Raw genomic sequence first — 24400 nt, forward strand, 5'->3', positions numbered from 1 at the left:
CAGTTCCTAGATTTCTATGTGCGCGACAATATAGCCACAGTAAGCATGAACGATCCCTTTTTTGGGGGATTTTTTGCATATTTTATTTCCTTTCTCCTATTATTTAACATTACATTATCCTTATTAACATTATTGTATATTCATTAAATAACTAATATTACTTAGTTTGTTGAGAATTTGTTCGGGACTGGTTATCTGCACTAAACCTCCAGTGAAAGAGTACGCAAGTCATCACGTTGAACTTCACATTTATTTTGGCTCATGTATAGTGTATCATGTAGTATCTGTTGAATAATAAATCAACAACAATGTTAAAGTCAGGAAACTAACATTTAAACACTTGCCGAACTTCAATCTATGAATTTACTGTATTTTTAGCCGACATTAGTGGGTTAGGAACAATTAACAACTACTAACTATAAAGTGCAACCTCTACACAAACGAACACATAAACAGACTAAACATTCATCGCTTACTAAACATAGGCAGTAGCGTGCGTTATCAACATAAATGATCATAAACTATAAATATGAGCTTACGTTGTCATTCACTACGTCACCGTAACGAGCCCAATGACGCAGAGAGAACGTAAAACAGGAAACGGAAATGCAACGTGACCCAACAAATTAAAAGCATGCATTTCAAAATAATATAACAAACGTCACGAACTCTAACGCTTGAAGAATTTTTAACATAGTTATTAACTAATATCACTTAGTTATTTGATGAATACAGTACTGTACAATGTACTTTTTGCTTTTTTCTATTTTTAAATTTAAACAGCTAATTAAGATGATACAAACCATACAGCATATGCACACATAGCAATGAATAAAAACAAGACTTTTAAGTTTATAGATAAAGTTGAACCTAGCATGAAGGCTCGGTCATTGGTAAGCCGCTGAATTTGTCATTTGGCCGCTTTTCAATATAAATTGCCCACCCCTGCTGAAGACAGGATGCTACTCCACCTGCTCTTGATGCTGATGCACGATGTGGAATTGTTCCTCATTAAGCTGGTTCAGTTTCTGTCGCAACAACTGGCAGCACTCCTCTATGTGCTGTGGTGAAAAGCTGTTGGAACAGTATAAATATTTACTCTTACGCAGAAGAAATGCATTGCTTCATGACATATATGGAGTAAAAGAAATTGTGAAATGCCCCAATGAGTTTTGTCAATTGTAATTTGTTATCTAACAACAATTAATCAATCAAACCAAGGTGACACAAAGGTGACAGTAAAAATACCGTATTTTTGGGACTATAAGACTCATCTATTATTTCTGCGGCTTATAGTGCTGTACTGCTTATCTGCAGGTTTTTTGTTTTTTTTTTTTGTTTTTGTTTTTTGTTTTTGCTTGTCACCAGGAAACAATCCACTGGTAAAGCAAATTTGTGGACCTGTTCAAGATACGAAAAGAACAGAATATGGAGAATAATTTTACATGTACAGTATATATGTCTATGTATATATGTATATGTCTTGAGTAAAACAAAATTTAAAATGAAATAGACATTTATTATAGTTATTCTGCTATATTTGCGATTAGTCCCTAGTGCAGGCTACAACCTTAACTATTGATTAAAAGAAGGAATGTTTTTTTTTTTAATTGAAAAATAATTAAAATTAACATTAAAATTAAACATCATCCAACCTGTCCATCACAGAATTGCTGAAACAAGTTGTTTTTGGGTATGGTTCGCTGTATTAACGTCTTTGTAGGTATCGTTTGATGTGGCTGTAGTCGTAGCTGGGTGCTTTGCATTTATGTAGTAGGCTATGCGTGAGCTGCTTCTGTAGAAAGCAAGGTCTTTCTTATAAATAATGCATCGAAGTGTTTTTTACATCAAGGTTTACCATTCATTAGACCCACTACTCTCAACACGCTTCTTCATATCAGTTTCAAGACATGTACAACTTGATATTGATCAATTGTGTGATGGATCAAACATATAACCACAACATCAAGATAAACAAAATCAGAAGAAAATATCAAAACAGTTCAATACAATTTATAAGTTTAAAAACAACACTTACTGACTTCCGACATACAGTCGGCCCCCGGCTTACGAGCACCCTGATTTACGAACAATTCGCCTTACGAGCGTGGATCAGGGAGATTTTTGTCCTCCGCTTACGAACTAACCTCTCGCCTTACGAGCTATTCGACATGCCGGCCATTGAGTATGTAGAAATGTTCTCGTTTAATTGCGTCAATAAAATCATCAATAGCGACATCATCAATCATCAGTACATACTTAAGTAACGTGAACGCTATTGGTCTTACAACGTCACACTGACTGTCTCACTCACGGTGTCTAAATATATTACCATTTAAGTGTAGTGTTTGTACAGCTAAAGGGAAAAACAGCTGACATGAAATTAAATGTGCCGATTGCAGGACAAAGAATTGTCATTGGTTTAAATGTGTGGTTTTTTTTAAATTAATTGTCAATACATTCCAACCGTTTAAAAAAAAAAGTGCGAATAATTATCAGTCAGTCACGGAGATGCGAATATGCTATTGGTCGATTAAGGTCACCCGGTCTCACTCACGGAGATGCTATTGGCCGGCGTCACACGTCAATCACAGAAATGCCGATATGCTATTGGCCGAATGCCTTTATCTAGCTTGATGGGACAGGATGGAAGGAAGGAGAGAAAATTAGTGAAAAACGGAATGTTGTGAAGACTTTGCAAACTTTATCTGTTAGACATAGCTTCTAAAATTACTAGCAGCGGTAAAGAAAGAAATAAGAGGATGATGTTTTAGTATCTGCGTGATTTGCACCCTGACTGAAAGAGTTACTGTAACACTGTAAGACCAATAGCATATCCATCGCTGTGTTAACTTTGAGCGTCGGACTCTGCCCCCCTCTGCTTACACCCAGCTCAAGTCTCGGCGTTTCAAAGGTAAAAGCTATTTATCCATTGTATTTATTATATAATGCAAGTGTACAGCAGATTATGTCACTCAATTTTAATATATGTATACAGTGTGTCGTTTTTACCTAAGGCTTCGGCGCGCGTTGCACGCATTCACGAATTAACATGGGTTTGGATTGCCAGCTATACGAGCAATTCGAGATACGAGCGTAGCCGCTGAACGGATTAAGTTCGTAACCCGGGGGCCCACTGTATTTTGGACACTGGCAAAATTAATTATTGAATACATTGTACATTAACTTTGCTATTTTAAATGCAACTAAATCATCAGACCTTAAGAGTGTTGAGTTTGATTAAAATAACTTGATAAATTGATTTTACTGCGTGTAATTTGAACAAAATAGCTTTTTTTGTGGAGTTTAAAGATTGACCTTTTGTTTTGTAAGTATTTCTCCATATCTCTCCACAACATGCCAAGTATGACAATAATAATTCGGATGTAATAATAATGTAAAGTATATGCTGATTGCTTATTTAGGAAATATTTCATTAAGGATACCTAAACAATATTTAGGGATATATTTTTGTTTTGACATTTTCTTTACATAATTTCCAGCATAATTTTTTATAAATTTTAACTCAAATAGATTTTTTGTTTGTTACTCATTCTATTTCAATTATATCAATAGTAATTTTGACTTGGTGTTTAATTCATCTAGTACCAAAAATGTTATACTGTACTTTGTTTTGTTTGAATTCAATGGCCATTTAACTATGTCAAATCAGTTATTAGAATGCAATTGTGAAAAAAAAAAACATGAATTTAATCCTTCTAATACACTGAACAAGCAAGGAAGGTGTCATGTGTGGTTGGGGTTTGTGGTCTTCTTTGGGTTTTGTTCATGTTGCTAAGTTCTAGTTTCTAGCTTTGTTTCCCTTTGCATCTGCTTTTGCTGTCAGTGTCTCATTAGTTTGATCTTGTCCACCTGCCTGTTTACCTGCTCTCCTTGTCATCCAATCAGCTTCCCCTGCCTTTCGTCTTTCCTCAGCTGTGTCGTGTCTTCTCGTTTAGCGTGTTGTCTATTTAACTTCCCAGTTTGCATTCAGTTCTTGTCGGGTCATTGTTTATTTTCCGTGCTGCCTGGTCCTTGTTGCTACATTACCTCCCTGCTGCCTCGCCCGAGCTGTCTTGTCGTTACTCTGTTCCTGGTCCTCATTTTCCCCGTTTTGCCCCTAACTGCCTGTAAGTTTGTTTCTGTTCTGAGTGTTTTTTGTTGTATTTTATATTTTTGCGCATTCCCCATCCTGTTCAGTTTTTTGATTAAATGATCTTTTGAGCCTCAAACATATCAGCCCCAGCAATTATTGGTTCCACCTTTCCCACACTCCTCATCAACATGCCACGAGATCATTACAGAAGAAAGAAAAAAATGCTAACACACATTCATAATTTATGTGTTTTTCTTTTCTGCTATTGTCACAAGATCACACAAATATCAAACATTGCATCATCTGGTTCATTTACTGTGGAAAATAGGTGTCGTGTTGAAATTTGCCTTACCTAAACGGTGCAAATGTTTCAAGGGCAGAGTCCATATCCACTGTGTTTCCATAACGCCGCCAACCAAGGTCCTGAATGATGATAAGGCCTTTTTTCCCTCCAGTCTTACAATGGTCTGGTTTATCACCTTAAAATATAGACATGGTACATGTACCACATAATGATTAGATTATTGAGACCCAGGAACCTGGCAGGGGAGGACTGGCAAAAAGAATTGGCCCAGGAGTCATTGACAGATCAGTCAACTTCTTAAGTGCACTATTTATTTCTTAGAAGTTTGCCCAAAAAAAAATCGATTTAACATAAGAATCAAGATTATCATCTACTATGATTCAGAATAAAGTCTTTTTTTTTTTTTAAATCTCTGGAGGTACACTTTATGGCTAGAAACCACTAGCTAGTCAATTCAATTGTTATTAGCCCTTTTCAAACCGCAGGAACTCTTCCACTGTACTCTGGTAGCTTGAGTTCCCCTTTCTGTTTAAACCAAAAAATTGTTCCATGTCTAGAGGGATCCCCTAAGCATCTACCAGGAGCCTTCTGAGCGCCAAGTTGAGACTAAGGTCTTCAGCTATCTACCCGGGTAGCCCGAGGAGGGGGGCGTGTTGTGCTAACTAATGCTGATTGGTTGGTTGAACTTGGGTTCAGCAGCCGCCATTACTCTTCGTTTTCACTGTGGCCAGTTTAATATTTTGAAATATAGGGCGAGAAAATTGATAGGCGGACGGGTGCTCTGGAACAGACTCTCCTGAATATTTACTGGGAAGGGGACATCCAACCCCAATATGCTTTAACTATGAGAAAAGGACCAGCATGAGTGCTTTTGTGATGGGCAGCTTTAAAAAAAAATGCTTAAAAAAAAATACACAAACAGAACACCGACTGCAGCATATTTAAGTTCCGGCTTTCTGGATCAGAAACCCGCCACTGCTGGTGCCCAGTCTGTGGCGTGCACTTTCCTGAAAGCTCCACATCTCAAAAGCACATGCAGTGGGTCACAGAAGCGTCGTCAGCACCCGCCTCAGCTCGCCTTAGCCAAGCACTTTCATGTCCTCCAGCAAGCTCTCCACAATGCAAGCCTACGAAAAAAACACGGACTGAGCACAAGCTGCAGTGGGCCCACACCCACCGATTCTTATCAGTTTAAGAAGGACTGAGTTAGCGACATGGCAGTCACTGTTAACTCTTTCAGTGCCTTGGACGAGAATTCTCATCTTTTAAAACAGTAATAGTAAAACCAATAATAAAGAAATTCTCATCAAATATGTTTTTTGTGGAGGGTAACTGACACCCTTGACTAATGCTTACCTACTATAAGCCAATTGAGCACTGTACTGATGACTGTGACCTTTGGATGGCAGTTTCCACACTTATAACACAAATATTGCCTACATGCAATTCAAAGTAAGGAATGGGAATCAATCTTTCATATAATAGCACTCATATTTACATAGACATAGCACAAAATATTCTTTCGGCCTTTAAAGTTGAGTGAAAATGCTAAATAAACTGGACCTCTCAAGGTTTCTTTTTCCGGTAACGCTTGGCAATAAAAAAGTTAATATTGGCACATGTGCCGACAACTAGCTAACAAATTGCTACATGATTAATCCCTTGCCGAGTCATCCATCCATTTATTAGCTACTTCCTTATCTGGAGTCGGATGGCTGGGGCAGCAGTTTAAACAGGGAGGCCCAGACTTCTCCTCTGCCATCTCATGTAGCTGCTCCGGGAGGTTACCCAGGCGTTCCCAGGCCAGCTGGGTAGCTGAAATACATAGTCTCTGCAGTGTGCCTTGGGTCGTCCCAAAGACCTCCTCCCAGTAGGGTATGCCCTGAACACCTCACCAGGGAGGCATTCGGTAGGCAGAAATGCTTCAAACCTGACAATAAAGACTTATTTTTATACCCACGCATTTTAGTTGAGCTGTTACTCTGACTGTAGCTTATGTCCTTAGTTTTCTATCCTCCCGTCCTCTCCCGGGAGAGGGGGCTGGATGGAGATGAACTACCCGAAAGTTGCCGCGCTGACATGCACTTGAACGGCAGGACAAAGTTCTGAGGTCGGCCACCTCCACAGAGGGACTACTATGGAGACGGACCGACCAGGCCTGATTGTGAGGAGGAACTTACCTGAAGGTGTGTCCTGCCATCATGTCATCCTCATAATGGACAATTGTTGTTCAATGTGGCAAAATGTGTTATGTGTTATGTTAGCACTTGGCATCTATTGGCGCTTGGAAGGGGGTCTCCTCCTAGCTGCTCTCCCTTCTCAAGGTTTGTTTTTCCTTGCCCTTCTGGAAGCTTTGTTCATGGAATGCTGATTATTTCACTTGTAAAGGCTTTAAAGACTGTGATTAAGGACTATATAAATAAATTTCATGTGACTTGACTTAATACGCAATGACTAATTTTATTCTGTCAAGTAGTTGTTTTTAACCTAAACTCACTTGTGGTTTACATTGTTGTAACACTTTTGACCAATATATATTTAATTCTTCACAGGCAAATTGTGACTCTAAAACAGAGTATAGACTGACTGAGAATTTAATTGTATGAATAAGAAATGCTCTGGGGGTAATCCTGGACACAACACCAATCAGTCATGTTTGTTTACTTTTGCTCAAATAAAAACTGAGTGGACTACAAAATAAAGTTGTGAAATGATGTGATTTGCAAAAATAAAAGGAAATAAAATACAAGCTAAACAAACAGAATAGGTTCCATTTCTGTAAAGAAAATCTTGGGCTTACTGTTTCAATACTCCTGAAAAAAAGCATATATATTTGTTGACCAACCATTTTGTAAGAGAGTTCTGAATTGCTCCACAGCACTGTCCACTTTAACCTGGAAGAACTCCCACAGTTTGATCTGAGGGTACACATCCTGCCACAGCACACTTCGGATCTCCTGAAAAACACACACACATGCGCATGCACACAAAAGGAATATTTATATGGAGGACCGAAAGTGTTACCCCCACACCTCACGCCACACCAGTGGGGCCCGCCCCCCTATTTGAGAAGCAATGGCTTATATAGAGAGATGTATCCAATCAAATGAATATATCACTCTATGTTTCCAATTAAATTGCAGAAACAGGGATGATCAGTGAAATATAATATACACATACAAATCATTTTATTTTTATTTATTATTAATATATGAAATATAAATATTTTAAGAGTTGCCTGAACAGTTCCCGTTCACTGTTCGACAACCATCTAAAAAAATTGCTTCAAGTGCAGAATTGAACTTACATTCAGATGATTTTCATTGGTGATATTAGCAGGAAGGCCGATGTCCTCATAACGTCCGTCTGCTACTCTGGTGGTTAAATGCCAGATAGCTCTGTCCAACACCCAGGCTGGACGTAAATGGGGAGAGTTCACTAGGTTGTAACCACATTCCGGATGCTCTTGGATCCACTTGCTATTAGCGGCTTAAAACAGAAAAATTAACGGAATAAAAATTATTATCAAAACAGAAATACATTTTGAAACATCCATGCATAATTAGTCTGTGTTTGAACCTAATAGCATTTCTCTTACAGAGTGCAGATGGCATAGAGTCCTTAAGTTTGTTGATAGTGCCCTGTGGATTTAAGCACACTCCTATAGTTAGGATATTACTTATTAATTAATTATAAGCTATTAAAATATAGATTTCAGGCCAGTTATCATTTTGTACATTCCATAGATACAGCTCTTAAGAGTTTCAAATGACATTTTTTGATGCCAGTAAATGCACAATGCTGGTTGTATTTCGCCCCTCCAGACCGTCAGAGGCAGTGCTAAAAGCACTGAATAAGCGCAAGCGCAAGAAAAGAATGCGTACCATCAAAAACGTCATGTATATGACACCAGGGACATATGTATTAGGCAGCGTCACCCAGTAGTCTGTCTCTCAGAATCTTCTCTCGCATTGGTTTGCATACCATACAAGTACCATGCTTTTTGTGGTTTATTTACTTATTTCCTTTCGTTGCTTGTAGCCCGTTGACTGTGTCAGTCGGGGTTGCGGTTAACTCTCCGCCCTCCGGTGGCTGCAACGCTTGTGTTGGTTTATCCTCGTTTGGTTTGCGCAACGTTTGCTTCACAGGGTGAGTTGCGTTGTTTTGTGTGCTTTTGGTGTTTATTTATTTTGTGATTTTTGTCATTTCTTTGTTGTTGTTTGCTACTTCAGTTTTAATACTTGGTTACGGGTGCCTTTCATGGTGTTCAGGACCTGACGTGTGCGTGCTCGCCGAAAGGTTGTGCTTTGTTTTTGGAGTCCAACAAGGCTAGGTCCGTGGCTCCTCCTCTTGAGTTGGCAGTCTCCTTGCTGCCCGTTCGCAGACAAGGCATGAAACACTTCTTCCTCCTCTAAGCGAGGTTACACTTCCGGCCAGCAATGGGCCTCTGGGTTAGAGGTGAGGTTGCCTATTTGCGTTCCCAATTGGAAGAGATGTCTGCACTGTTGCAGGCGCGCCTCCAGCCAAGTACCTTGGCTTCCAATGAGCCGTCCTCTTTTCAACGCACTGCTGCAGGAGATCTTTACAAGGATGTTGATGCCATTTCTCTGTCCGCTTCAGACGCATGCTTCCGTGAGTCTGAGTTCGATTCTAGGGACTCAGTTGGTTCCCCTCCATCTGGAAGGGGCTTGTCCCTCACCGTATTGGGTGATGCGGATTCACTTATGTCCCTTTTGCGCGCTGCTTTGCAGGAGCTTCAGGTGGACGTTTTTTGTCCCCAGTCTCCCCGGAGAAATCCCTTTTTCCGGTGTGGCCACCCATCTGCTGCCTTTATTGTTGCACAGTGTGGGCATTATTTAAATGTCTTGCAGTCCTGTTGGGCCGAGACGAGTGCTTTTGCCCGCCTTACTTCTGAGGGGCGGCGTTGCAGGATGCTGCTAACATTGAGTTAGACCGAATGCCTGTTGTGGAGGAGGGTGTCGCTTCCTTGCTCTTGTCACCAGATGAGCTCGCTCGGAGAACGTGCCGTAGTCCTAACATACAATGTTGCATCACGGATGACCTGGTTACAAGGGCTTATAATGCTTGTGTGCGCTTGGCTCTCATTGGCAACTCTTGTCTCGCACCTGTTGTTCGCTGCCATTGCTGAAGGGCGGAAAGGACATACTGAGTCGGTTTTGTCGTTTGGTGAGGCAGGTCTACATGCTTTTGCCCTTATGACAAGGGACCATGGGCGGGCGATGTCCTACTTGGTACATTCACGCCACCTTTTATGGTTGTCTCAGTCCTCCTTGACTGAGTCCTCCAAGCGTACTCTGCGGGATTTTCCCGTCGTCCCTGGGGTTTTTCGGTTCTGGTGCAGTGGAGACACTGGAACAGTCGATCAGGGTCCATCAGGCCCGCGTGCAGCTCTCCGACCGTGACAGAGCTTCGGCCATTTCTGGTCCTCCTCGTTTTCCCACCTCTATGCCTCGTTACTGTGTTCAGTCGCGCAGCCAAATTATGGGGTCGCCAGTTCCCTACATCTCCCCAGAAGGTATGCTGCTGTGGATGCTCGCTCTTCAGCGCACGCACCTGCTGTGAGTGGCATTCACCTCACTGATGGATTTCGCTCTGGTCTTCAGGTGCCTGACGGTAGACCCCGGGCAGTTACCCCTCTGCCTCGCCCACCCAAGGCCCAGCGACCCCATGGGTCACGGAACTGAGGTGTTGGGGCCGGCCGTCGGGTGTTTTTCCTTTCAGCAGCTTTGCAGTCAGACCCCTGGGTGCTTTCCACCCTCTCCCTGGGGTACAGATTCCGGCGCCACCCCCCATACAATGCCAGGTCCAGGAGACCTTTATCACCGAACCGGCAAAGGCCTTGGCCCTCGATCAGGAGCTTACTACTCGCCTGGCCAGAGGAGCCATCGAGCCGGTTTTCCTTCCAAGCCTCACCAGGGGTTTTTATTCCCCTTACTTCCTTGTCCCAAAGAAGACAGGTGTTTTTCACACGATTTAGGACTTGAGAGGGCTCAATCGTTACCTCAAGAGGTTGCCATTTTGCATGCTGACGACGTCAGACATATTGCGGTCAGTCAGTCTCGCCGAATGGTTCACTTCAGTACATGTGACTGACGCTTACTTTCATGTCCCCTTCGCGCCTCATCACAGGCATTTTCTGCACTTTCATTGGGGCGCCCACTGGCAGTTCTGGGTGTTTCCGTTCGGCCTCTCACTATAACCAAGCGTGTTCACTCGATTCGTGAAGGCGGCCCTTGCACCCCTGCAGGCGAGGGGCATGAAAGTTCTCCCGTACCTGGATGACAAGCTGATCTGCGCGGTCTCGTGCTCAGGTGGTCAGGGATACTACCGCGCTACTTCATCACGTCTCATTTGGGGATCAGGGTGAAGTTGGCAAAATCGGCTCTGGTTCCTTCATAACAGACCACCTTAGTTGGGGTGTGGGACTCTATGGCTTCAGCGAGTGGACAACGTTTTGCATGTCCTGGGGGGTTTTCACCTAAAGAGGCGCCTCCCTTTTGGACATTTTTTACACCTGCTGGGCAAGTTGACCACTCACTGCGGTGGTTCCTCTGGGGCTCTTACACCTTCGTCCCTTACAGATGTGGTTGAACGGCCTCCACTTGGATGCCAAAAGACATCGGCACCGATGCCTACGGGTGTCTCGTTGCTGTCTTCTCGCACTGGCCCCGTTGCACTGGCGTGCTTTTGTGGCTGCTGGCGTTCGGCTGGGAGTGGTGCCGTCTCGCAGGGAAGTGGTATCCACGGATGCCAGTCTCTTTGGCTGGGGTGGCGTTTGGCAGCATAGGTTCGCTCTGGGGCATTGGTTGTCGGCGGACACCGCAGACCACATTGATGTCCTGGAACTGTGGGCTGTGCATCTGGCACTCATCCGCTTCTTGCCATTACGGCGGTTGCAGTTCCGGCGCCAGCCCCCCATATAATGTCCTTTATCGCCGAGCCCGCATAGGCCCTGGCCCTTGATGAGGAGCTTACGACTCTCCTGGCGAAAGGGGCCATCGAACCTGTTTTCCTTCCAAGCCTCACCAGGGGTTTTTATTACCCTTACTTCCTTGTCCCAAAGAAGACAGGTGGTTTTGAACTTGAACCCGATTTTGAACTTGAAAGGGCTCAATCGTTACCTCCATAGGTTGCCATTTCACATGCTGACGACGTCCAACGTATTACGGTCAGTCAGTCCCGGTGAATGGTTTACGCTAGTTAATCTGACAGACGCTTACTTTCATGTCCCCATCGTGGCTCATCACATGGGTTTGCTTTGCTTACAGGGGCGCCCACTGGCATTGTTAGGTTCAAGCAACCTAGAACATTTACAGAGACCACATTGATGTCCTGGAACTTCGGGCTGTGCATCTGGCACTCATCCGCTTCTTGCCATTCCTTCGGGATCGGCACGTCCCTGTGCGGTCCGACAATAGCGCGACAGTTTTCCATATCAATCAAGTGTAGGGTACCAGGTCCATCAGGCTGCTGTTGGTCGCTCAAGCCCTTATTTAATGGGCTTCCGCCCTCCTGGACAATCTCTGAGCAGCCTACCGTCCGGGTGTCCTGAATTAGGTAGCTGACTCGTTGTCTTGCGGGGTTCCAGCGCCAGGGGAATGTCGTCTGCATCCTGAGATTGTGCTCACTATACGAGCTCGTTTCAGTCAGGCAGAGGTCGACCTCTTTGCCACACAAGAGTCGAATCACTGTCACCTTTGGTTCTCCCTGATGGCGGTCAACAGTCCACTGTGGCATGATGCCCTGGCGCATCCTTGGCCATTTTGTCTCCTATACGTCTTCCCGCCCCTTCCCCTGATCTGGATGGTGCTCCAGAGGGTCTTTCAGGAGGGCCACACCCTGTTGCTGGTGGCCCCCTTTTGGCTGGGATGGACGTGGTTCCCTCTGCTCCGACCCTTGGCATCTTCCAGCCCAGTCGGATCTGTTATCCCAGCAAGAGCCAAGGTGTGGCATCCCCACCTTCGACTTCGCCTGTGTGTGTGGCCTCTGAGGGGCCTGGACCCATCGCTGAGCTGCTGCTCAGATTCAGTCAGATGCACTATTGTCAACACCGGGGCTCCTTCCTTGCGGTTGTTGTATAACAACAGGTGGAAGTTTGTTTGTGTCGTGGTGCACAACGCTTGCCATGGAGCCAGTGGCTTGCCCTGTTCCTGCTGTCTTGGAATTTCTGCAGTCTCTCCTGGATAAGGGTTGCTCACCGTCCACGTTGAAGGTTTATGTCGCTGCCATTGCGGCCCGCCACGAGGCGGTTGAGTGGCGACTTGTTCGCGCCACCTGCTCGTTAATTCGTCCATGAAAGGGGCCCTGCCTCCCCGACCCTACAGTGCACCACGCACCCCTGCCTGGGACCTGCATGTGGTGCTTGACTCCTTGTGCCTACTTTTGAACCCCTGTGTGAGGTCCCTCCCAGGTGGGTTTTTCTGAAGACTGCGTTTTTGCTCGCCGTTGTCTTGACGAAACAAGTTGGAGAATTGCATGCCCTGTCTGTCAGGCCTTCCTGAATCAAGTGGCACCCTGATGGAGGCACGGTCACTCTGTGGCCGAATGCCGCTTTAGTTCTGAAGGTGCGATCTTCTTCCTATGTCAACAAACCTTTGCGCATTGTTCATTTCGTGCCCCCGCCTGGGGACGACTGGACCTCTGCCGACCTCTTGTCCCCATTGTGGGCACTGCGTTTTTATGTGGATGTTACGGCGGCGTTTCAGAAGTCGTCTCAGCTTTTTGTTTCTTACGGAGGTCCTTCCAAGGGCTCCCAGCTTTCCAAACAACATTGTCTCACTGGATCATTAAGGTGATCACGCATGCTTGTGGGGATTTGGAACACCCCTTACCTTCGGGAGTCCGTGCCCATTCTACTAGGAGTGTTACGACTTCTTGGACTGTACTAAAAGGGGTTCGCTTGGTGGATGTTTGTGCTGCTGCTTCCTGGTCGTCGCCTGGCACTTTTGCCAGGTTCTACTGTGTGGATGTTGCAGACCCCCATTCTCTGTCTGTGGACCTGGGTTCCTCAGGGGCGTCTATGTGAGGTTGAGGTGAGTATCGTGGTCTCCTCGTGATTTCGCTGTTATTCGTTATTCCATGCTTTTAGCACTGCCTCTGGCGGTCTGGAGGGGCGAAATAGAACGACAGTTACGTATGTAACAGCGGTTCTATGAGCCCCGGATGACCACCAGAGTTACTTGTCACGAGTTGGTTCTGAGGGACAGACTACCAGGTGATGCTGCCTTATATATGTCCCCTGTGTCACAATCATGACGTTTTAATGGTTAGCATTCTCGTCTTGCTCTTACACTTATTCCATGCTTTTAGCACCGCCTCTGGCGGTCATTCGGGCTCATAGAACCGCTGTTACATATGTAACTGTCGTTTTACATGATCTCAGTGCTGCCTTTGATTTGGTTGACAACCACGTCTTTGTTGACAGGCTAAGGGACTGCATAAGGATTTCAGGAAGCCCCTTCAGTGTTTTTTTTTCTGTCCAGTAGATCATTCTCTGTTGGCCCTCATAAGTTCAAGTCGGTCCTAAAGTTCAGTTTTAAGTAGGGCCTATCCTATTTACGCAATACATGCTTCCTCTAAGGGCCCCCACACACCGACCTGACCATTTTTTTATCGCGGACATGACACATTGGCTGTTCATGACACGCTGGCTTGTTACGTAGGCAGTTTGAGTCAAAAAATTCACTGCGACTATTCCCAAGTCCTAAAAATAGCAATATGATTTTAAATCAAGTCAAGTCATATGAGTCGTGTCCCATCTCCCAATTTCTTTCAAAGAATGTGAATTTACAAATTGTGGTATGTGTTGGTATTGGTTTCAACTGTCCAAAAAAATGCTTCAACTTGAGGCTTTATTAAAAAAAAAAAAAACCCTAAGCCTAACCCTAAATGACAAAAATGTTACACTTGCAATGACTTGCATCATGTTAAACCAAATGTATTTCAAATCAAGAAAGTGTCTCCCTTGTGTACTTGTAAGCCAGCCTTATAAGCCTACCTTCTGTAGAATATTGTGCCCATAGCGAAAAACTTTCTTATCCATCATTTTTTTAAATTTATGATCAAACCATTGGGACTGTGTACTGAGGCAAAATTACAAAAAGTATCGTAACGTAACCACCTACCTGTATGATTGTACACCACATCAGTAATGCATAGCATGTTCCATTCTTTTCGCATCTTTTCCACTAGGGCTCCCACATCTGCCCAGGTATAGTTTCGGCCATCTGGGCTGAACTCAGGGTTAAAGGTTAACTGGTCTGCCAACGAGTAACATGACCTGGATTCTCCTAGCGTCTGTAAAGGTGTGAAATGAATCATGTTGTACCCTAGAAAAGTAAATAAATACATGCATTATCCACTGATCACATGATACACATTGATGGCCACACTCCCAGCAAAACAAAAACAGCCACACAACAAAAACAAGCGCAGTGATGAATCTGCCTTCAGTTCAAATCCAGCTCCTAATGTCCTGTGCGGAGTTTGAATGTTCTCCCCGAGCCTGCATGGGTTCCTTCCGGGCACTCCGGCTACCTCAAACACTCCAGAAAAACATGCTTGGCAAGCGTATTGGACATACTTAACTGTCCCTATATGTGATTGGGTGAGTTAATGGTTTTTCGTGTCTGTGTGCCCTGCAATTACCAGGACCAAAACTCGCTACCACTTCATTCATGAATGTGTGCAGAGTGAAACACTCGAACTGTAATATTGTCCAACAAATGACATGAAAGCAGATATCTTAAAAAGGGCAATGTGTAAGATTTAGACCATTTTATTACAGACAGCTGGAGATGTTGCATTTACCATTGTCCGTAGCTATAACCGACATGGCAGCCTCCTGAAGTGAATGTTTTTAATGGTGATTTTTTAATGATGATAGACGCCGCTCAGGCCCTAATAATAATGCAGTGAAAAACAAGAGGGTCCTCGCAGCAGACGCTGCTCGGGCCCTAATAATCCAGGGTCCTCCAGCGGACGCTGCTCGGGCCCTAATAATAATGATCCGGTGAAAAACAAGAGGGACCTCGCAGCGGCCGCTGCTCTGGCCCTAATTAGCCATGTGTTTATTGGTTGTGTGGAGTTAATACAGAAGCAATGAATTATTACAGTAATGCAAATTCCCCTGACAGCTCATACGGCAAATGAATGTGGTTGTCTTGACACAGGGAATAACATTACCTCACTTAGCATTAATTTCTGAAAAACTTATGTTGCCTGCTGCGGGCAAAAAACTTTCTGATATCCATCTTAGAGATACACAAAGTCATCAAAATAATAAACTTACTGACTTCTTATGATTCTCATTTGCCGACAGCCCCCCTCACTGAGGCTAAAAATGAATCGGCACGCTGAAGGGAATTTGTTTTATATGTCTTTTTTTTTTTTTTTACCATAGCAGTATATGCCCTAGCTACCGTACTGTAGGAGCGTCTTTTATTTATTTATTTTTTTTCCATAGCAGTGTATGCCCTAGCTACCGTACACTAGGAGCCTGTGGCCCAGTGATATGTGCCTGGCGATGCGGCTGTTTGTAGAGGAAGTCAGAAAATCCTTCAAAATAAAACATTGGCTATCAAATAAAGCAGCGGTCCCCAAATCAACTGGTATCGGGCTGCACCCGAAATAATGTTTTGGAGATGATTTAGTTTAATGGTACGCGCACACCGAACGCGAACGAGTCGAAAAAGCAGAGCGTTTTGAATTGTAGTCAATGGAGTTCGCGTGACTGGGTGCGAATGCACGTCGGGCGACTCAATGGACGCGAATGGAGCGACACGAATGGCGGTCACGAGAAGCGTAATCTCGCCTTTCGCGTGAAGTTAATTTTTTTTTTACTTTTTCTGCGTTTCGCGCCGCCACAGCCAATCAACTTCGGGAACATTCAACGGCTCACGCAGGGGGCAGGAAGTAATCATGGCGGCCGCTTTGCGTTCACCGGGAGAGATCCAACACGGCCAGCTGAGCTTTCAACACAAAACAGAGCCAAGCAAGAGCACTCACCTGGCTTGTAGAAAGGCGGAAGCGAGAACTTGGGACTACTGGTATGTGCAGCGTTTGCTTCACTTAACAGCTGTTGAACCGAAGTGACTGTGCTAAGCTAACGATAGCGCAGCATTGTCAGCACAATATTTAGCACCCCCCCCCGGTCCACAATATAAATGTAAGGCGTTGACCGGTACGTGGTGATCAAAAGGTTGGGGACCACTGAAGTAAAGTATGAAACGAACGGCATTGGGACTATTTTGTTTTGATCATCATTAGCTTACGCCATCAAGTTCATGGTATCAGCAGTATTTACTGAACAAAGCTGTGTTTTTTTTCTCGATTAACGTTCTTTTTTCCTTGAGAAGTTGTAAAAATGTTTGTAAGACGTCCAGTTTTGTTGAATAAAAGAGTAGATGCATGATGATTCAATTTGATGTCAAAATGTAACGAGTCCAAGGGACGCACGTTGATTTGAAAGTATGCGTCCCCCACCAAAAATTATGCACCTGGGATACAGAGACGCAGGCAAAATGAAGCACTGCATTGAGTAAAATATTCATATAAAAAGAAATCACACCCATACCTGACTCCTTTGCAACTTGCAATCTGGCTGGCCAATCATTAAGGTGACCCAAACACTTGGCTAAATAGGTCTGAATACAGATGCAGTCTAATGGGAGTACACGGTTTTCAGGTCCAACACGAAGAATTGGGTTCACAACAAAGTAGCCTCCGGAAGAGCTCCCTGTGTCACTGTGAGGAGAAAAATGTAAATTCAAACTGAGACCAAAAAAAGCTTAATAATTACTAACAATTGCTTCGGTTCAATAATTCATTTTCCACTATGAGCCAAAGCATACCATTCATTGGCTTATGCTACTGAGGAGTAACAACTGAGAACAAGCAGCAGCATGCACACACTATAGTGGTCACAAACATGCAAAAATGTCTGTGGGCAGTATTACTTACTCTAAAAGTACAGTGTTCCCTTGCCACTGCACTTTTGCGCCTTCAGTGCTTTGCTTTTATTTTCATTAAAAACAGAAAAAGCAATACCATCGAGAGACGCACTGTGAAGGTTTCCTGCATGCCAAACAGACTGTAATTGCACTCCTCCAAAATCGATCTAGAGTGAAGCCAGTAGCTGGCCAAACATTAATTGATTATTAATTAATTACAACATGATGTAAAAGATGATTGGATATGGTTTTCCCTTGACCAGACGCGGGCCACCGGGACCCTCTCTGCAGTCAAAGCTAGGAGGGGAGGGTCGCGAGCACATGATGGCCGGGCCTTCAACATGGGTCCCCCCTCACATGAGCTCACCACCTGTGGGTAGGGCCAAAGGGGTCGGGACTTCAGTGCACGTCATGGATTGTCCATAACGAACACAATTTTCAAGCATAAAGATGTCCACATGTGCACTTGACACCAGGGCACCCTAGGCCTCAGTTCAATGATCAACTTTGTGGTCGTATCATCTTATTTGCAGCAGCATGTTTTGGACACTTCTGTGATGAGAGGATCGGAGGTGTCAACTGATCACCACCTGGTGGTGTGTTGGCTCTGATGGTGGGGGAGGATGCCAGTCAGACCACGCAAACTCAAATGCATCATGATTGTTTACTAGGAACGTCTGGCAGAATTCCGTCAGAAGACGTTTCAACACTCAACTCCTGCAGAATTTCTCCCATCTCTTGCGTGAGGTGGGCGACATTGAGCCAAAATGGACCATGTTTCATCCCTCCATTGTTGAGGCAACTGATCAGAGTTGTGGTGGTCGGTGCCTGTTGTGGTGGCAATCGCTGAACCCGCTGGTGGAGGCCAGCGGTGAGGGATGCCAACACGTTGAAGGAGTACTTTCAGGCCTTTTTGGCCTTGGGCAGCAGCTGAACGGGAGGCAGCCAAAGACAGCTGATGGGTACCAGCTAGAGCAGAGTCTGGAAGCTCCAATGTGAGCTCTCCCATCACTCGGGCTGAAGTCACGAGGTGGTCATAAAACTCCTTGGTGGCAAGGACCCGGGTGCATGAGATCCACCTGCTCTGGATGTTGTAGGCTAACAGATCTATACAGCATAGCATGGACAAAGAGGACAGTGCCCCTGGATTGGCAGACCGGGGTGGTGGTCCCCCTTTTTAAGAAGGTGGACCGAAGAGTGTGTTCCAACTACAGAGGGATCACATTCCTCAGACTTCTTGGTAAGGTCTATTCAGGGGTGCTGGAGAGGAGGGTCCATTTGGAAGTTGAACCTGAGATTCATGAGGAGCAGTGTGGTTTTCGTCCTGGCCGTGGAACAGTCAACCAGCTCTACACCCTCAGCAGAATCCTCAAGTGCGCAGGGGAGTTTGTACAACCAATCTGCATGAGCTTTGAGAACTTGGAGGTTTTCGACCGTGCGGAGTACAGGGTACCAGACGCCCTGACACAGGCTGCTCGGTCCCTGTGCCACCAATGTCAGAGTTTGGTCCGCATCTCCGACAGTAAATCAAAATTGTTTCCAAAGAGGGTTGGACTCCAGCAAGGCTTCCCTTTGGCATCGATTCTGTTAATTACTTTTTTGGTCAAATTTTCAACGTGCAGCCAAAGCGATGAGGGTGTCCGGTGTTGGTTCATCTCAACATTTCATCTCTGCTGTTTGCAGATGATGTGGTGCTGTTGGCTTCTTCAGCTCGTGACCTCCAACTCTCACTAGAGCGCTTGGAGTGGAGTGTGAAGCAGTTAGGATAAAAATAAGCAACTACAAATATGAGACCACGGTCTTCAGTCGGGAAAGGGTGGAGTGCCGTCCCAAGTGAAGGAGCTGAAGTATATTGGGGTCTTGTGCACGAGTGAGGGTAGGATAAAACAGGAGATCGACAGATGGATTGGTGCTGTGTTGCGGACACTGTACTGGTCTGTTGTGGTGAAGAAATAGCTGAGCTGAAAAGTGAAGCTATTTAGCACCCCTGAATAGACTTGTACAATTCAGTCTAATTTCCTGTCCTCACCTATGGTCACAAGCTGTGGGTCGTAACCGAAAAAATTAGATCCAGGATACAAGTGGCCAAAATTAATTTCCTCCGCAGATGCCCGAGTTCTCCCTTAGCGATATGGTGAGAAGCGCGGTCATCTTGGAGGGGCTCAGCGGCGAGCCACTGTTCCTCCACATTGAGAAGAGCCAGTTGAGGTGGTTTGGGCATCTGTTTCGGATGCATCCCGGACGCCTCCATGGTGAGGCGTTCCAGGCATGTCCCACAGGGAGGAGGCCCAGGGACGACCCAAGATACGCTGGGGGGACTATGTCCTTGGCTGGCCTGGGAACGCCTCGGGATCCTTCCGGAGGAGCTGGATGAAGTGGCTGAGGAGAGGGAAGTCTGGGCTTCCCTGCTCAAGCTGTTACCCCCACGACATGACCCCAAAAATACAGCAGAATATAGATGGATGGATAATTAAAACAGCAGATGTTTTGTAGTGACTGTATTGCTCCGTTTTCACACTTGCTCTCGCGTGTGAGGTACAGATTGCTTGCTGGACCATCAGTCAATTAGCTCACGGGTAAACCTACAACACATGCCCTCATTGGTCTTTGTACAACCGGGAGCCAATCGCGTATCTTCTAAGTGTGCTTGTGAGCTGATTGACAGATTGGCTGGCCAAGCTATTGGACAAATTGTCAGCTACTTGATCATTACCTCACAATTCAGCTCACCAGTACCATTATTTTTGTAAACAAAGATATGTTCTTTTTTTCTCAGACGTTATTTTTTCTGTAAGATAAAAACAAAATGGCCGACAAATTTGTTAATAATGTTTGTAAGTCATCAAATTTTGTTGAATAAAAGAGTAGAAGGACAATGATTAGCATTTTGATGTTAAAAAAAAAAAAGACTCCAAGGAACGCAAGTAGATTTGAAAGTTTGCATCCCCCCGCAAAAGTCTTGTGTTGCGGAAGCGGGTACACAGGCAAAATGGAGAACTATTGTGTGTAGTAATACTTATAGACATAACAATTTATAAAAAGGCAATTCGTCAAATGGCTGTAATGCAACTGTTTTAAGAATTGCTTTTTGTAATCCTCGGTATAAATTGCACTTGTATCGCAACAATTCAAAAAAAAAAAAGAAAAGAAAGCTTTGAAATCTAGCTTGTCCTGAATCCTTAAATGCTGTCCCTACTACCTACCAAAGGAGTTTACATCAGTATTTTTGAACGCTGTTTACGTCAATTTGGAGAGCCAACTCCACAACTGCGTTCGGCAAATTGCATGACGAAATGTGCATGGGTGTGTCCTCAGTCCCATCCTCTACACCCTGTTTGTCCAGGACTGTATGGCTTCCCACAAGGACAACATCAAACTGAAGTTAGCGGACGCATCCCTGGTGATGGTGAGACATCTTACAAGATGGAGGTGGCCAGATCGGTAGTGTGGTGTGAGGACAACAACCAGACCTTCAAGACAGACAAGTCCAAAAAGATGATCGTGGAGATTAGAAAGTAGAGTAGGACTCATCAGCCACTGCTCTTCCAAGATTGGGAAGTGGAGAGGGTGAGTCGCTTTAAATGCCTGGGGGCCCACATCAGGAAGGACCTCACCAGGACACTAAACACCACACAGCTGGTGAAGAAGGCTCAGCAGCACCTGTACTTTTTGTGGAGGCTGAGGAGGTTTGGTATGTCACAAAGGGTCCTCAGCAGCTTCTACAGCTGCATTGTTACGTCCATCTTAACCAGCTGCATCACTGTGTGGTACAGCAACACTGCTATGGAGCGCAAACTCTTGAAGAGTGGTCAATAGGGACCAAGTCACAAGGGTGGCCGAATTAGCAATAAGTCCTTCGATGCGAGACTCCAACTTCTCCATGATGATAACCGTTTTGCTCGAGAATTCAAGAACAGCATCCAGTTTGTGGTTCAGGTCACTCGCAGCATGCATTCTTCAAAAAAGACCAGCAGCCTCTTTTCTATTCCAGCTGCACCCGTCTGGCCAGTTTTGCAATAAAACAGAAACCCGCAAACTCGAATAAGAAAGATCCCTGTTACCAAAAAAATCCAATAAAGTAGATCTTCCTCCAGAATCGTCTATGGACAAGATCAACAAACACACCATATTTTACTTGTTCCATGGATCCCTACCATATCCGGCGAACTTCCCAAACGGGAACCAGGACTGGCCAATTCCTTGGTTAGATTTGAAAGGCAAGAAATACAGCAAGAAACTACAATGATAGATAAGACAAAAACAGGCACACAACATAAGTGCAGCAAAGCAGGGTTGGAAGAAGAGCAAAACGTGTCTGCCTCTACGGAGAGCCAAGCAGAAGTGCTCAAGAGCTCAAACTGCACAAGCTGCAAAAAATTTCAAACCACTTGAAAGAAACATCGCCTGGATTCACTGGAACACATTGTCAGTGATATATCCTGGGGTCACTGAGTGTTTCGGGTCTTGCAACATCATAGTCTCTCTCCCAGGTGACCAAGCTGAGGTTGATCACGCCTTTGCTTGCGTCCCAGGAACAATTCACAGAGCTGCCCTTTTGAACCATAGCCTCCTCGTGGCTTTCTCTGCAGCTTCACTAACCAATTTGATTGGCTTCAGATTCTACATTCTTTTAGCTTTTTGATGTGACTTTAACGCTGTTGCCGTGTGACCACCAGTTTATTGCCAAAATACCTATGCTATTTTTGAGGGTCTTAACACACATGAAAAGTCATGAGACTTCAGGTCTGGTAAAATCATCCGTATCTCTTTAAATTATTTCACAATTAAAAAAAAAAAAAAAAAAAAAAAAAAGGTTCAGTAGCGCCCCCTAGAATTCTTTGAGGAATCAGCTTATTTGTATCTTTCACCAGGATTTCAGAAAATTGCTAAGCATCTGTAGAACCTTTAAATGTACAAAAAGGTCCAATGCACGATGATGTACAGAATGTGAGCCATGAATTTTAGAATGTCCATTTTTGGCCCATTTTTGGACACTTCCATGGCTCATACATTTGCCCCCTTGTCCTAGACCGGGATTGGCAACGCATGGCTCCAGAGCTGCATGTGGCTCTTTAGCACTGCCCTCTCGGCTCTATAGAGCTGTTTCAAAAAGAATTAAATTGGAAAAAAAAAATGTGGGAAAAATATTTTTGGTTTTAATATGGTTTATAAACATGCCACAAACCTTCTTATCATTTTCCAATGCAGTAAAAACGAGTAGGCCTTCTATTAAACTAAAACTTCACATGTATACTAAGAGTGATACATATGGTGCCAGCTAGTGACAATTTATTTTTATTTTTTTAACGTTTTCATGTACTCTGCTGAGCCAGTTAAACGAAATTTAATAGATTTTTTTTAAACTGTCGAGGCATGGATCATATATTATCCCAAACTTTACGACAAGGTTTTCAAACACGACCGAAATGCAGCCTGAGAGATTATTTTGTGAAGCATTACAAAAGTAAATAGGACTGAACCCATTAGTCTGCTGTCCATAATGCTGTAATGCCCTTGCACGTGTAAAAGGATTTACCCAGTCAAGGTTCTGTCCAATAGTTCCTTTAATGAAAGAAAAAGAATAGAAAGAATTGTTAAAAGATGCGTCGGCTTGAGCGGCTGCCACGGAAGTGCGCACATACTGTGCGTACTGTTACACCCAGCCTAGGGGAACTGGGATATAACGTGTGTGCACCCCGTCCGTACCCTCACCACCAGAAAAGGCCCGTGAAACTAAAGTTGTTGAGAACAAAAACAGCAGCTTTTATTGTCTTCGGAGGGAGAGCAAACAAACAAAATAATAAACAAAAGATCTTCTGAATCCCTAACTAACTAGCCAAACAAAAAGGAAACGAATGACAATTGGCTCACTAACTACCTAACGCAAAAACAGGAGAAAAAGGGTTAAACCAAAACTGTGTCTCCCTCCTACTACTGCTCAATCTACAGATTCTTACAAACACAGCGAGCAACACAGATGCACAATATCTAACAATTTCTGAGGTGGCGTTTTCTGGCGGTGGGATGACCGAAGAGAGACAGAGCTTGGTCCGTGGGCTGCTTAAATAGGGCGGCAAATCAGGAGAGCCAACCAATGGGATGACACCACCTGCACATAATTGACACATTCCAGCCAAAAGGCACTCACACACGCACACACACAAACAAAGGAGAACACATACAAAAGCTACATATGACCCACGGGTCATAACAGTACGAACACAACTTACGCAAACACACACGTGAGCGCACACACACTGCAAATTTTCTTCAGTAAGCCAAAAAAAACAAACCATCCAATGGATTAAGAGCCTTTTCCAACCTCCTAAAATGTCATTAACTTGAAGCATAACAATAAGCTGTACATAACATCAAGTGATGTTACATTTCAATTGTGTTGAATCATATTTGTATTCTGACAGTTAATGTGGACTCTTACCCAAATCCAAAGGAATATTGAAAAGAACCAGCCAAATTGATATCCAGAGAACAAAACTTGTCAGAGTCATCCTCACGTCCTGTTGGATTTTTCCAGGTCAAAACACGAAATGTGTTTCGTTCAAATCCCTTTCCATCAGGTGGGTAGTTGGTTTGCACTGTAACTTTTCTGCCCTGAAGACTTGGACCCAAACGGAACTGGAGCTCAAAACCTGAAGATGCAGAAATTCTGTATATTAACACTTTGGAGCATGAGAGTTATTTAGGAGTGTCAAACTCATTAAATGTTTAACCATCTCGCAGTAGTATTACTGTACATAACAAATGAATGGCTAATTTTGAAATGAGAAACAAAGGACAAGAGTTTGTTGAAATTCCTGTAGAAAAGGTAACCCTAACCCAAAATCTCATTATTATTTATTAAGCTTGGTTTATGCTTGGCACGCAACTACACACCCCTGGAATCTCTTTTCCGTGCGGAAGCGTCACACGGAAAACACAGCCAATGAACTATTGCTAATTGAAGTTCGCCGATACAAAACTATTTAGGATTCGGCTGAAAAGGACTACCATTACTGAAGTACCGTCAAC

At 44.2% G+C, this 24400-nt stretch overlaps 1 protein-coding gene across 5 annotated transcripts in view; it reads right to left on the bottom strand.

Annotated features, from left to right (window-relative positions):
* Positions 1–24400, bottom strand: part of agla (amylo-alpha-1,6-glucosidase and 4-alpha-glucanotransferase a) — a 107036-nt gene that overhangs the window by 65136 nt on the left and 17500 nt on the right. For all 5 annotated transcript variants that reach the window (XM_088428895.1, XM_088428892.1, XM_088428896.1 and 2 more), the window contains exons 3-9: positions 23811–24021; positions 16996–17165; positions 14546–14749; positions 7708–7889; positions 7246–7357; positions 4449–4575; positions 972–1074 (exon numbers count right to left, since the gene is read on the bottom strand). In XM_088428895.1, the coding sequence (XP_088285021.1) occupies positions 972–1074; positions 4449–4575; positions 7246–7357; positions 7708–7889; positions 14546–14749; positions 16996–17165; positions 23811–24021 (1109 nt within the window). The remainder of the gene's footprint in view (positions 1–971; positions 1075–4448; positions 4576–7245; positions 7358–7707; positions 7890–14545; positions 14750–16995; positions 17166–23810; positions 24022–24400) is intronic.

The sequence above is a fragment of the Hippichthys cyanospilos genome, chromosome 12 (assembly GCF_059441005.1).
Source record: "Hippichthys cyanospilos isolate Australia breed blue-spotted pipefish chromosome 12, RoL_Hcya_1.0, whole genome shotgun sequence".
NCBI classification, from domain to species: Eukaryota; Metazoa; Chordata; class Actinopteri; order Syngnathiformes; family Syngnathidae; genus Hippichthys; species Hippichthys cyanospilos.